The following is a 15,885-nucleotide window of genomic DNA, read 5'->3' on the forward strand; positions in this document are numbered from 1 at the left end:
ATTCTACTATTAGATCTGTCAGTTAAACTTAAAAAAATATCTGGGTTAAGTTAACTATACTAAAATAATTATAAAATACGGGCATTTTGAAGCAATAGCTAAAGGGAAAAACTAGAACAAAAAGAGAAAAAAAAATCTGAATAACAAGAGAGAAGTAAAAATAATGAAAATGTACTGTATGTTGTTTTTTTTTTCTTTTGAAAATCACCGAAATTTTTAAAAAGGAAATACGAACCCAAAAGTTTTAGGCGCGAAAAATTGGCGAATTCTTTTCCGCCCGCGACGCTTCTCCAAAAGTCTTTCCCTCCATTTCTTTTTCTTTCTCGTTTCCTATTCAAAGCTTTCAAGATCTTCCACCAGAAAAGGAAAAACAAAAACCCTAACCCTTGCCCTCCGATCATTACGCTCGAAGAGGAGGAGATCATGGAGATCTTTGAGGACGACGATGCCCTTCCCCTCTTCCCTGAGGAGGCCGCCTCTCCTGTCCCCGAACGGAGGCTGAAGCGCTTGAAGAAGGCATCAGAAGCTAGGGTTCCCGATCCACTGCCAACTGAAACCCTGGGCCCCGATCCATTGTCAATTGCTATCCTAGGTCCCGATCCGTCCACTTCCTCTTCGCCAGTCTCCCTCTCTGTTCCTGATGTGTCGTCTGACGCGGAAGATGTAGCTGAATCGTTAGGCGGATCGGAGAGCACTGGAAAGGGGATGGGCTTCGATGACGGGCTCGATCCTTTGTTTACGGTGCCGCGAGAGATGGGGAGCGAAAGAGAGGAGGAGGAGCGAGATGCTTGTGGGACGGAGCGTTTTGATTCAACTGGAGAGAGTGAAGGTATTGGCATCGGGGGTTTGATTGAAGAGCTGAGGAGGGAAAAATCTGCAAAGAAGCGGCTTTCTTTGGACGAGGAAGCAGGAGAGATCACGGAGATGAAAAAGAAGAAGAAGAAGAAGTCAAGGGATAAGTCTGATGACATGAATGATGGCGAACCAAAAGAATCTGCTCGAGAGAAGAAAAGGGTAGAAAAGGTAACTGTTTTGTTAATTTTTCTCCCATGCTTAACTTTTAGAGCTGTGTAGGTGATTGAATTTTCTTTTTCATTATTTGCTTTTGTGTCCTGCTGAACAGGAAAGGAAGGATTATCTGGATCAAATCCATGCCGAATCCCAGAGACTTTTGAGGGGTATATTAGCTCATGTTTGTTTGCTAATTATGTATTAGAAGTTATGGAAGATAAAATGTTTCCCTTTACATTTTCTGTTTGATTTGGTACCAGAGACTAGAGATGCTTCATTTAAACCTGTGCCTCCTGTTCAGAAGCCAATCTCATCAATCCTGGGGAAAATCAGGCTCAGGAAATTGGAGTTAATGCAAAAGTGAGTCATTGTACTGAAATGTCCTATCAATTTTGAGGAATTCTCTTTCTCGGTGAAGTGTCTGCATGCTGTGTCCAACAATTTAAGGGCATTTGTTTTAACTATGAAGATACAATGCTGGTTGCAGATCTAGTGCGACCCATACTGACTCATTTGGCGAGGCTGATTATTCAGTGGGTGAGATTGCTCAGGTCCCTAATTCATCTAGGTCTCAGAAAGTGAGAGGAGATGAAATCCATGAAAAAGTGGTTAGTTCTCAGTGTTCCTGAATAAGACTTTATGGCATTGAGAAAACTGTCCTAAAATCCAATTCTTAAAGGAAATCATGTCTGCCAACGGGTTTTATGGTTTCAGGATGATGGTGCTTGTTCTGCTGATGTTATGACCTGTGGGAATTGCTTGGATCAATGTGAAAATGTTGTTGAAAATGAGGTTAGCAAGCTCTTCTATTTAAAACCTAGTTGGCATGTTTCTGGAAATATGTTGATGATATGCATAGTCTTGTAACGGGGAGACGCTGTAAAGAAGACTTTACATAAGGATTTATTTCCACTGATGGACAATTTTCTTCTTTCTTGTTATCTGCTATCCAAAATATAATATATATTTTGGTGCATCAACTAATTCCACTCCTTGAATATGTTTGTTAATGCCTTCTTTTGGAGCATGACTTGTTATGTCAATAGTTTAACTAACTAGTAAGTAATATATGAAGTCCTAAATTCTAACAACATTTTATCAGTGATATAAATTTCCTAGCAGATGGGACCATCATAACTCCTTTTCAGTCGAAGAACTTCATCAATGACAAATGCTAGAAAAACAACATCTTTCATGTAAAATTTTCCTGCAATGATCTAAAACTATTAATTTCAACTTCCTTGAGGAACAAGCATAATAAAGAAAATGACTATGAAATATCCATTTATACTGTTAAGGGTGTGCAAGACTGCTTTTGCATATAAAGGGTTAAACTTTAAAGAATTGCATATGAAAGAGAATTTTAGAGATAGAGTCATAAGGATAATGGTTTTGATGGAAGTTGATGAGAAAAAATGACATCATCATTATTTATGTAATAATGGTTAAATACTTGACTAATTATTATCTATCATGTGCAATATAAAAAGAACTATTTAATTTTATGGAACAATATGCATCTTCATGACTAAGATAATTCCATAGGATGGTAACATTGTTGTAAATGCTGTCTTACTATTCAAACTGCTAAATATATATACTAGAACTTACCACAGAAGATGAATATATCAGAGATAAGACTATTGAGGTTAGTACTAAGAGTGCTCAAGACAATAAGAGGAGCCACTTTGTTGTGCCAACTATAGCTTAATTGCACAGTGACAGAAGACTGTCATGGATGGTATTGGCATGTGTAACGAAGGTGTAGAAGGCTCTAGTATGCTGGAGGACCCAAAGTTAGCCTAAAAGTGTAAAGATAGTAGAGATCATGTCTACATATAAAGATTTTCCAGATGCCAACATTTTTTTGGCTAAATCCATGTTATGTTGAAAAAATGTGGTTCTGGTTAGGAGTGTCAATCAGGTTAGTTACACAAATAACAGGTTATTCAAGTTATAAATGGGTTTATTCAAATTATAAGCTGGTTATTTGAGTTATAAATGAGTTATTCGGGTCATAATCAACCTATCATGCCATAAATGAGTTGGGTCATAAATGGGTTAAGGAAATAAACACGAACACAACTCGTTTGATAATTGGGTTAGGTGGGCCGACCTATTTATGATCTGAACCTAATAATTTTGAACTTAGACCTGTCTAAGACCTTAGGGTTTGCATTGGGTTAGGTCAAAAATTGTCACCCCTAGATTTGATGGATGTTCTTTCAGTCTGAAAAGTTGTGGGCTTTATTTTATCAGAACGAACTGAATAGTTGGATTGCATGATCATGCAAGTAGCTGAGAAGTTACTCTTTGGTGTGGAGAAACAAGTGAGAAGTAAGTATATAAGCTTGTTGATTTCCATATAATGAGATCAAACTCACAAAAGCAAATGTCACACATTTGGTTGGAACTCAGAATATTTTATGTAAGTTCCTTTATTTTAACTATTTCTATTTTGAATGGGTTAAGCATGAATTGTGTTATTCTACACCTTATGAGCTTAAATGCATATTATGAGTCACTAAGACACCCATACGATATACCTTCTGCTATTAAAAATATGCTTAACATTGCATTGACTAAGCAGTTGATAACATCCCTAATAGAGATGAACACCAGGAAAAATAAAAAATAATTCAGATTATGAATGTTGTTATGCTTTTCCTATTGGTAAGGCATTATTAATTTATTATGCTTTTTTCCAAAGAAGAATGAAATTTCTCTCATCAAAGTTCCGACAACAACAACAAAGCCTTTAGTTCTAACTATTTGAGGTCACTTATTTTCTTCTTCATTACCTCTAGTTAATGCATTAGTTTGTCTCAAAGACTCAAGGTTAGTTCATCATAATCAAGTATTGGCTGATCAATGAATAACATAGAGAAGTTTTTTTTTCTTTGCATGGTGATTTTACTAATTCAGAGAACTTACCAGTTACCACATAAAGTTTACTTAAACAACAAATATGTTCGAGTTACATCTGCAGCAAGTTGCACATTCTTAGTTCTTATAGTAGGAACTCAGCGTACAACATCACATTCCTTTAAGGCAAGGTTCTAATACTATAGCAGAAGATGCATTTTACATTCAAGATTTATCAACATTGTCTAGCGTTTTCATTTGATTGTCACTCTAATTCTGTTGTATATGATATTTCTTTGTAATATTTTCTATCTGTGCAGCATCCTTTGAGTAATTCCCAGGGTAGTGATGAGACTAATCTGATTAAGAATAGTGCTTGCAATACAATAGATGAAGCGCTAAGTCCATCCATTCCCCCTTCAAGCCCAAAACTTGATCTTGCTGATGTGTAAGTGAACTCAATTGTTCTTGTTCTTTTCTTGCTTCATTTTCTAAGAAGTAACTACATACGAAGCTACTAATCAATGAAAACTGAAAGATCATATGGGGCTGCATAGCTAGTTATGTGTGTTTGCGTAATGCGATAAAATATTAAATCTTCTCGCATATAACTACATACGAAGCTACTAATCAATGAAAACTGAAAGATCATATGGGGCTGCATAGCTAGTTATGTGTGTTTGCGTAATGATATAAAATATTAAAACTTCTCGCATATCTAACTGCCATATCAGGCTGTGATTAAGTTTCTGCATGGTAGAATAGTTAATAATATTATATTTTTCCAAGATGCGCAACAGCTTCATATGCATTATTTCCTGTGGCTTCATTTATGTAGGTTCATGTTACATTATTATTGGTTTCTTGTAATGCTACATAATATTATTTCATGTTTATTCTTGTTAGTTATTGAATATGCTGTATTATGTTCAGTCTGAAATCCTATACTTTTCTTCTCCTTACTATGGTATTTATTTCAGATCATCATCAGAAGAAGATAATGATAAGGAAAACATTGATCCTTATGCTCGGAAAGCTGTCAGCATGGATCCATATCCAGAAGGTGGTCCTGTCAAAGCTTTTGTAGATGATGAAGCTGAGGAAGACGATGATAGTGATCATGATCTTATGAGGTTCCAAGAAAATGAAGAAGATGATGAAAGTGAAGAAAATGAAGAACTCAATGATATGATTGCAACTGGATTTGAAGAGGGTTCAGTAGATTGTGAGAAGCGTAATGAGCTTCATCAAAAGTGGCTTGAGCAACAAGATGCAGCTGAAACGGAGAATGTACTTCAGAGACTTAAATGTGGGCAAAAGCCAAAAGATCCTATAATTGAAGATGAGGAGGATAATGAAGGCTCTGGTGAAGATTCTGAAGACGAAACATCATATGATTTATCCCCAAGAAATACTATCCGACAAAACACAATAAAGGCAAAGCAAATGATAGCACAAATGTTCACTGACGATCGTGATATTTATGTGCCCTCTGATGATGAAGAGGCAGAAAAGACCCTAGTTCGCCAGCGTCTATCAGCACAGAAAGTAAGCATTGATTTGATTGATTGAAGCTTTTCAAATTTGTTGGATTGAATTGATTAACTGAAATTATCTGTACAAATTTCATATCCTATTAATATGAAATCTAAACGTCATTTTTTAAATTTTTGTTTGATTAATTGAATTTCATATTCAGGAGGACTCGTCATTTATATCTCCATTAGATGATGAGCATTCAAGAGAAGTTTTTGGACTTATAAAGAAGCTTAATATTGCTCCTCAACCTAAGAAGCGGGGAAAAGTCGCAACTTGTAAAAAAGCATTCCTCTATTTCTTTTAGTTTGCAAGTTCTAGTGTTGATGTACTTTAGGCGCTCATTTTTCTGTTTTATCTTGCCAGCTAATTTTGAGATGCTAATGATGGGAGGGAACAGCAATAATACAAAGGTTAATTTACTGGAAACTTCTCCTTCTTACAGTTAAGATAATGCTTTGTTATGAACATGTGAAGATCCATGAATATTAGCAGCTTTTTTCTTTTTAAAAAAAATGCGCATGCTAATATGCTACAACTAAAATGTGCTGCTACTTGTTTTGTTTGAACATCAATATGATGTGTTTTCTTTTCTGGCATTGTTTATATGTTGTTGAAAAATAGAACATAGGCAGCATTTTTGGCACCACTTGCATATTCCATTTTAAGATCTCTGAAGATAAGCCGTACACGCAGTGAGATGTTCAGTAACAAAAATGTTGTAAAATATTTTTTCCCTCTAGCACAAGTTTGCTACTGAAAGGGAATTAATTACAAGGAGAAACCAAAACAAGTGCAACCCAGCATGTAGAAATACATTGAAATTGTCTATTTTTGTTTAGTATTTGCAACATAGAGACATAAAAGATGGCATGCTTTGAACAATTGTCATCTGTAGCCTTATTAATTCATATGGGTTATGATTCTTTGATACTTTGTTGGCTTTTCCTGGATTATTTGTTTCTTCTTGAGCACTTCTGTTTCTCTCTTAGAATGTCTCTTTTTTTTTTCTAGATTGTAGGTTATATAATCTGCAATTTCGTATGTATATAAAGTATGCAGTTTCACTAACCTTACAATAGACTAGTTAACAGCTGGAAATATCAATTATTTTGCAGTCATCTTTCATTGGGCGAAAAAGTAATTCACTAGCATCCTCCCACAAATCGGTAACTTCTAGAACATTCATTTTTGGTCGTGATGACAGCAATAGCAAGGGCGCTATATCATCTTCTGACAACCTCTCAGATATGGTAAAGATTTCTTTATTGAAGTTTGGATTGAATGCTTTCTAGTTGGCAGTAAAAGTTCCTTTTTAATTAAATTTTCTCCTTCCAACCAGATAACCTATCAAAATGATAAGTTTTTAACCTTTTTCAAGTTTCTACAATCCTAATTTTTAGTGCAAAGGAATATACTATCATTGGAAGTAGTATAGCTTGTTAAGAAATCATAAATAACAAATTAGCAAGTTTTCTCCTAAAGTAGAATTACCCTAATGTTGTTGAGGAAAAGGAGGTTGGAAGTTTGCAGTGATGTAACTAAAAGGACCAGGAGGCTAAGCTTTATTATTTCAATATGTTGAAGTCCCACTTGCTTTCTTCTTACCTGTGGCATTTATATGCATTGGGTGATGCAGGTGCTTTTAGGTAGAAACTCTAGTATTCTGTACTTCTAATCTTGACAGGCATAGGACAGAAATAAACCAGATTTCTGGAGCATACCTAGCAAATACTGGAGACTTGATTGACAAAATATTTTACTTTTAGATGTGTATTATTGTTTTCTGTATTAACTTATCCTAATCATGGAGACATGTGGAAGATTGTTTTTCTTTGGTAGTTTTAACTAATTGCCATTTATAATTAGCAGAGTCTGGCCATCTTATTTTCTTTTAGTTGGAAGGCTCAAGACTAGGCACAAGACCTAGAATCATAGATTTTCTTGCAACATTCGGAAGTCCATTAACACATTGTTAGAAAAATTTTGATCCTCATCCTCATCATCATCCTAGCATTTTTTTTCTTTTGACAAGAGTATCTGTCAAGCAAGGGCACATGTCGAGAGGATTGAATTGCATTTTAGAGAAATTTATTAAAAAAAAAAACCTAAGTATTGCTTTTATTATCATTTACACCCTATCATATTTTTTACTGTATGTATATTTATCATTCAACTCCTGTATTTTATTTAAAATGTCTTAAAAACACTTTGCCGTTAGTTTTCTTAGTGTCTAGTTATCATATAGATGAGTTAAAGTAACTATAAATGCAAAAGAACCTTAGCACTCTTGACTAACCTTGAATAAGTTTCTAGGTTAAGGTGATATAAGTGGAGAACAAGATTATAAAGTCAAATGAAGGGTATCTTAAGTATTTCAATTATTTATTTTTCAAAAGTAATAGAATATTCTCTATTTTGTTTAGCTGCTTTTAGAGTGTTTTTTGAGGCATTAAAAACAAAATGTAGCGGTGAAATGATAAATATTTATATTGTAGGATATGAATGATAATAAAAGCAAAAAGTGGGGTGTTCTAAATATATTTCCATAGGTTTTATTTGGCTGCCAACAGCCAATTTGATATCAACCCTCTATAAATTAGTATCAAATTCTTGCCAAAGGAAAATTAGACAAATGAGGCAATTGACAGAGAAGCTATAATGATACTTAGATACAGGAAATTGCCCTTGTGATTGTAGTTTAGGCTCATGAAATCTAAGAAAATCCTCTAAAAAGTTTTTCAGATAAATAGTTCTGATGAGGGGGAGAGATAAGTTTTGTTGAGAAAATAAAAGATAGATACAGATCTTATGTTAGATTTCAAATAGATGCAATCAAACAACAGGATATCTGCCTATTAATTTAGTATGTTCTTGAGAAAGTAATCTATTGGAGAATAAATCTGTCCTGAACTGTTCTTGAGGAGACCTCAATGCTTGAAGCTATCTTCGCCTTGAATATTTTATTTATAAATTTTTTGTAGAATCAAGGAAAGCGATGAGAATAATTTAGTCTGAAGTGGTGAAGTTGAATAAAAAAGAGTTCATTTCCAGTTTAAGATTATTGTAGTAATGTTGGAAATGTTGGTTAACATTATTGGTTTTGGGCAGTGACTTATCTAGAGGTGCTATATGATTCACTTCTAAGCTATACAATTGTCATTGTAGGTAGGTGGTTCAGTAAGCATGGTTCCAAGGTAAGGAAGCCAAAACATTTTATGACAAAACATAGTTTTGAAACAATTTACAATTTATCACTAGGCTGTCAAGTGAATGTTGTAGTCTCATTTTGTTGTTGGATAATCCCTGAAGTAAGTGAGCCAAAAAGGAAGCAAGTTCTGCTACTTGTTATGCAAAAGAAAAGAAGACAAATTTGATGAAGGAAAAATAATGTTTTAGCACGTTTATTTTCTCCATACTTCATACAGTGGATTCAAACATATATTCTTATCCGTAGGAAGACCCATTATTCATTTGGATCATTGTTCTATATAAACTTAGTCTTGAGTTCAAATCTCGTCTAGCTGCATTTAATTTCTATCATGTATTTTGTTGCGGAGGGTCGTATACCCTATTATCTTTTATCACATGCAGTATATAAGGGTCGTACGTGAGGGGATATCATAAATGATATTATGTATACATTATTGGTCTAATACCTAATAGTTTATGCTTTGAGGTCAACTTGTTTAGTTTACGCTTTGAGGTCAACTTGTTTTTTAACAAAGGCACTGAATGATCTCAAATCAGATCGACTCGTTTGCTAATGAACCAAGGATTTGTTTGTCTATTATTGTAGATCTTGTTGAGGCACCCAATTTTAACTTCTGATACACCAACATTATATATATATGTGTGTGTGTGATCTAGGTCATAAAATTTTACACTTTTTTTAACCATTGAGTACATGAGATTCATGAAGTCCCATCCCAAGGAGGAAAAACTTGAAAGCAATTTTTATTCCTCCACCTTAGGATTAGTGTTTAACAATACTAAGACACAATCGAAGGCTCAAAACATGTTAATACATTTTTTTTGGATGTGATAGATCTTGCTCTTGAATCCTATCCTAGCCTTTCCCATCTAACCAAATTGGTTTATACTGGTCTAATTTCTATTGATCCTCTGATCTAATGCTTGCCTAAATTTTCATTATCTTCTTGGATTGTGGCTAATTCAAACTTTAATAGATCTGATTATTCCCTTGGATCACACATGAAGTAAATATGCCGGTTTACAAAGTGCAACATGCATGAACTGTTGTGAAAGTTATCACCATAAATTATTGGATACAGTTTCATTGCTCAATCCAAATGATAAGTTGATGTAATGCAGTCTGTTCTTATATTACAGCATCAAAATTTTGAAGCTTATTTACTGTCATTATATCAAATATACAACAGTTTTACTCTAATATCTTGTTTGGTATCTTTTGAGAATCTACATTGTCACTATTTTCTCTGTACCATGCGGAGGCACATTTCTCTTCTTTTTAAGAATGATTTCAATCTGCAGGTCCAGATGGACAACAATCAACCTAGGCAGGCATCATCATCGAACTTCACTAGCTCTCAATTAAAATCTGCTCCATCCAGAACAAAATCTCAGGAAGATGTGATTTCTGGTTCCTCCCTATTTGAGATTTTGCGTCAGTCATCTGTCAGTTTTGACAGAAAAGTAGAGTATAAAAGTGGAAGTAGCAGTCATCTAATTAGAGAAACTCAAACTGCCAACCAATTTTCAGCATTTAAATTGGGAAGGAAAATTTCCAAGGTGGAAGCAAGAGACTGATGCATAGCAACTGGAAAAGCACGAAAGTAGCTTTCGCAATATCGCCAGTGAATAAATTATTGATTGTGTGTTAGTGAATGCGTTATCTTCAAGTATCTAAGACGTGATCAGGAGGAAAGAGGACCTGCAGGTTTCTCAATTCAGACAATGTTTTAGAGTTCAACGGACTGCGATATCATTTATATGGCTGTAAAGAATGCCGAAGCAAGTTATTCAATTAGATCATGCATGGCAAAGCTGAGACAGATAAATAGAATATACTGAATTGACTGGCCGTGGTGTTCTGGAATTACTGGATTGTATTTGATAAATATGAATACGATCCGATTAATAAATGGGTAACACGATACGACTCATTTAATCTGTTTAATAAATGGGTTGGGTTAACACGACACGCTAATACGATCTGTCTAATTTGTATACTTAAATGGATCTTATTAATCCGACACGTTAACACGATTTGTCTAACCTGTTTAATATAAATTTTATATAAAATTTAATATTTACTAATTTATCATATATAAATAGTTTATTACATAAATAAAATAATTTATTTTTAACTCAAAATTACAATCCTAATAATTTATCATAATAAAAGTTCATACAATAGAGTTTAGAACAAAGTTTACTCTTAAAAAGTGTATTATATATTTATACAAACAAAATAATACATTTTTAACTCAAAATTTATATAACATTAAAATTACAATTCTAATAATTTATCATTACAAAAGTCCATACAATGGAGTTTAGAATAAAGTTCTAACAAAGTTTCAATAAAGTTTAGAACAAAGTCCATATAATCCCATGACAATTAGAATAAAATTTAGAGTTTACAATTCATTATAAATCACAAATAGTTTGAAATATGTAAACACTATCATTAAGTCCAAATATCATGACCTTGTCAAAAAGAACAAAGGGTAAATATCTAAAATATAAGATATATATAAAATTTTCTTTCTATACATTTTCAAAACATTTGCCATAGCTATATTTCTACTAATATGTTTGATTTTATCACATAAGTAACTGTGCAATATTCTAACTTGTTCATAATTAACAAATTGAAAAATTAATTCATGCTTAACAATTATTATTGTCATCAATTCACAGTATTTCTCTTGATCAAATTTAAAAATTTGTAAAGACATTTATCTTTTTGATTTGGCAAGGAATAATTGGTCAATATTTTTACTTTTCAACTTTAGGCATAGAGATATATGGCGTTTTATATTTTCAGTTTCGTACTTACTATTTGATATGTATATAACACCACACAATTTACATTTAACTCTCTTTTAACTCATCTTCTCCTTTTGGTATCTCGATAAACACTTCCTAAACACTAGATATTTGTTTTTTTTCTTTTACTACTAGATTTCTCTCCACCTACTATGGGAGGAGAAACCTTCTCAGGAATATTTTCATCTTTAAAGAATATCTCTACACTATCATCACCCATAACTAAAATGAAAGCAAGAAAAATAATATCATGACATGGAATCAAAGCTACAAAACTAAATTAAATTGAACTAAAATCAAGTGAGATGGACTTTGACTAAATAGATCTAAACAATGATCAATAATTAAACACTTAAACTAATTAAAAACTTTGTATATAATTGATAAAAAGGCTAATGGATAAGATGCCACTATAAGATTAGTAAGATATTTAACAAGCAAATTTAAGTAAAAAACACCCATAATTAAAATGAAAGCAAGAGAAATTATATTTTGACATGGAACCAAAGCTACGAAACTAAATTAAATTGAACTAAAACCAAGTGAGATGGACTTGACTAAATAGATCTAACAAGAAATTTAAAAAATAATACAGTAAAGTAAGTAGCTAAATAATAATCAGTAATTAAACACTTCAAACTAATTAAAAAGTTTGTATATGATTGATAAAAAGGCTAATGGATAAGATGCCACTATAAGTTATTACTAAGATATTTAACAAGCAAATCTAAATAAAAAACACCCATAATTAAAATGAAAGCAAGAGAAATAATATCTTGACATGGAATCAAAGCCATGAAACTAAATTAAATTAAACTAAAATCAAGTGAGATAGATCCGACGGCATGAGGCAACGACAACTGAGGAGGCGAGGAGCTCGGGTGTTCGGCGGCGTGAAGAGCTTCGACGGTGTGAGGAGCTCCGACAGCATGAGGATGCAACGACGTGAGGACTCGACGACGTTAGTGAGGGGGATCGGTGGCGTGAGTGAAGGGGATCGGCGAGCTCGGGCGGCGTGAGGAAGCGTGAGTGAGGGAGAAGATACGACGTGAGAAGCTCCGGCGTGAGTGAGGGGAGATATCTGGTGTGAGGACCCGACAGTGTGAGGACCTCGGTCCTCGGGCGGCATGAGAAGCTCAGGCGCCGAGTGGTATGAGCGAGAAGCGCTGGTGGGGAGGAGGCGATGTGCCGATGTTACTCGGTGTGAAGAGTGAGGAGGGAAGGGGGCGCCGGTGTGAGGATTGAGGAAATGAGTTTGGGTCTCAAGGTATTAGGGTCAAATTAGAGTGTGTGTGTGTGGGGGGGTCAACCCGACCGACTCCGACCTATTTACTTAAATGGGTTAAACGAGTCAAGCGGGTTAGAGGTATAAACCCGAATACGACCCGATTAATAATCGGGTTAGGTACTTGGGGAAGGGGACGGTTTTGATAGATTGACCTTGTGGGTTGACCCGTTTATGACCCGAACTCGATTAACCTAAACCCAAATCCGATTAACAGCCAGATTATCGTGTCGGATTATCAGGTCGGGTCAAGTTTTGCCTCCCCTAATGATTATGTATTAGGTTGATTCAAGATCTAATATGTGAAAAGTTTCTCCAAGTCTAAATATGTGCTTCCTCAAATGTGTTTGTTCAATGTGATGTTCTCTTTCCTATGAGTCATTCTTCATTCTTGATAAATTACGGTATTACATACTTCCTACATTGTAATACAAAATATTGTTGCCCTATGTACTGTACATTTGATCTTTTAACAGGTACTAATTTGATTTGTGCAAATTCTACTACTCCAATGTAGATAACTAATTTTATCACGTAAAAAGGCTTGATCCTCAACCCTATTTAATGGTTGTGATTGAATTCTGTCCTTAGTGCACTGATGGGAGTTTTATTTGTAAAAGCAATTCTCTGTAGCCTTGTAGTAGGACCCTTGGAGTGATTTTACCTATAATCGCAGTCCTCTTATTATGAAGCTAGTCTAAAAGACAGTATTATTTGATTCATGTTGTTGTTTTTTTAGTTAAATGTATTTGAATTTATTCTGTTATCAGTTATTTCCAGTCAATTGTATGTTTTAAATCCAACATAATTACTACGTTTTTATTTTTAATTTTTTTTTAAAGAAAGATGGTCCATAAACTAATATCATTGATTTAGGTCATAATACCGATGGCATCTAGTTGTTCATTAGATAAGAGGTCATAAGACCTTTGACGAATAGTGCGTTGGGCCAGGAAATGAGCGTGGAACTTGTTAAGCCTGCTAGTAAATCCTAGTTTAATCTAAGGTTCATAGAGAGCAGTTGTTTACAATCAAGTACAATGTGATGTATTACCTAGTTGAGATTGGCATCACGACCGTTGATCTAGTTGATTACTAACTGACTATTGCAAACCAACCATATCTCGTCCTTTAAATGGAGCTTGGAAAGCTTTGTCAAGCCTAGCAGAATGGCCTGTGCCTCACCAAATAAGGGGCTCAGGTAGTGATCGACGAAGATAGATTTAGCTAGCGGGACGGAGAGGGAGGTATGCTAAATGATATGCCTATATCACCAAGCAGTGTGGTATTCCATGCATCATCAACATATCCTGCTCCGCTGGCCACCACGACAGTCTCGTTCAATAGCGATCAATAAACTACTTGGCTGGGGTTATAGTGGAGCTTTGTCTAGAATTTTGGGTGTAGCTTGCTAGTGTGGAAGGCTACGACCTGAGTGAACAAGCAACGAAGGAGGCAACGAAAAAGGAGATGATCTATAGTTTCGGTACCAGTCGAGCACATTTGTTACAAACCAAAAATAGAATGATATGGATGTAAGAAAATTATGATATTTTAATGAGAGGAAGCCACGAAAGTCACAAATCTAAAGGCTTTGGTTCAAGCAATTCCAAGATCAAAGTAAAAAGATAAAACTAAAAATTAGATAGATTGACAATTATCCAATGTTGCGGCAGTTGTCGGAGAATAGCAGACGAACAAGAGTGGTGGTAGATGGTCGTAAGGTAGGGGGCTCATGGAGGTGATAGTGGCTATGGGTTTGGAGATAGAATTAGGGTTCTAAGTTAGATCTACTCCTAAGAAAATAAATGGTTATGATTAATTTATTTCTACTTCTAGATTATCTTACTCTTACTCAGATAAACTTAAGGGTAAAATAATTTCTTAATACTTGGATGCTTAGATGATTAAACAAAGAAGCCTAGCCCCTTTATATATAGAGGTCGGGTGCAATGAGTTATACTCGAACTAGCCCTAAAGGCTTATATGACGCAAATTAGGACTTGTCCTAGATGCTTACATGACTTAATTAGACTTGCCTTAGTAGCTTACATGACTTAATTGGACTTACCTTAGTAGCTTACATAACTTAATTAGACTTGTCTTAGTGACTTACTTGACTTAACTAGACTTGTCTTAAGGACTTACATGACATAACTAGACTTGCTTTAAAGGCATACATAAGAGATAAATATGAACCAATTAAAAGACAAATAGACTCAATCTATGGAGCTCAATATCCCCCTAATTGAATCTAATCAAACTTGCATCGTATCCTAAACCACCCAGCAAGGTTAGATGGCAAATAAGCTCCCTTTTGCGAAGGAAAAGGCGGAGGCCACACCTATTGAATCCCCACTAGAAATTCCTAATAATGCCATTGATCTCTTTTAAGTAAAAGTTTTGGCAAGAATAGACTGGTATAACACTTAGCACATATTTGATGATAGTAAGTTAGCCTACGTGAGTGAGGAGGTTGCACTTTCACGGGGCTAGCCTAGACTTGATTTTTTACAAAATGAAATGATACGCTTGACGTTTAGGAGAGGGGAGGAGGAGAGGGTTACCCAAGTACCTATCACCTAGAAAAGTGGTTTCAAGTTTATGACACTCAATATGCTTGCTTTCCTCTTCTGAGCAATATGATTACCGAAATGGACAAATGATTTATCCACATTTAGCTCTTAACCTGAGATGGCACAAAAGAGGCTAAGAATGTTGGTGATAGCAAACACTTCATTCTCAATAGCTTTTCCAAAAATGAGTAGGTCATCAGCAAAAAAGGAGATATGAATGACTTGGAGCACTACGGGCTATCTTAATACCTTTAAGATTTCCTTCCTCGGTAGCCAACTTGAAGAGAAAAGAGAGGATGTTGATCCCTAAGATAAAGAGATAGGAGGATAGCGGGCACCTTGCCTTAGTCCCCTAGAAGGCTTAAAGAAACCACTTGCGTTTCCATTTATTTCAAAAGCTAAGGAAGAAGTCGAGATACATTGAAAGATGAGGTTGGAATAACTGCTTGGAAAAACATAGAGATCAAGGCAATTCCTTATAAAAGTTTAATCAATTAGATCAAATGCCTTGGATAAATTGGCCTTGAGCATAAAGTAGACTTTCTTGCTTAATAAAGTTTTCGTAGAATAAACCAT

At 34.8% G+C, this 15,885-nt stretch overlaps 1 protein-coding gene across 1 annotated transcript; it reads left to right on the top strand.

The window, feature by feature from the left end:
• The first annotated feature begins 307 nt into the window (after positions 1–307).
• Positions 308–10,603, top strand: LOC140796026 (uncharacterized). The gene is made up of 11 exons (XM_073148862.1): positions 308–1,023; positions 1,124–1,178; positions 1,272–1,371; positions 1,499–1,619; positions 1,726–1,803; positions 4,197–4,324; positions 4,857–5,424; positions 5,576–5,690; positions 5,779–5,825; positions 6,531–6,665; positions 9,928–10,603. The coding sequence occupies exons 1-11, from the start codon at positions 424–426 to the stop codon at positions 10,201–10,203; spliced, it is 2,223 nt and encodes a 740-aa protein (XP_073004963.1). The 5' UTR covers positions 308–423; the 3' UTR covers positions 10,204–10,603.
• The last annotated feature ends 5,282 nt before the right edge of the window (positions 10,604–15,885 follow it).

The sequence above is a fragment of the Typha latifolia genome, chromosome 10 (assembly GCF_019914945.1).
Source record: "Typha latifolia isolate L0001 chromosome 10, TyphaL0001v2, whole genome shotgun sequence".
Lineage (NCBI taxonomy): Eukaryota > Viridiplantae > Streptophyta > Magnoliopsida > Poales > Typhaceae > Typha > Typha latifolia.

Bases quoted from the DNA above. Each gene is read 5' to 3' on its own strand.
- LOC140796026 (XM_073148862.1), top strand. From the start codon at position 424: ATGGAGATCTTTGAGGACGACGATGCCCTTCCCCTCTTCCCTGAGGAG. The intron at 1,620-1,725 runs GTTAGTTCTCAG...TTATGGTTTCAG, and splicing joins ATGAAATCCATGAAAAAGTG to GATGATGGTGCTTGTTCTGC. The intron at 5,826-6,530 runs GTTAATTTACTG...ATTATTTTGCAG, and splicing joins GGAACAGCAATAATACAAAG to TCATCTTTCATTGGGCGAAA.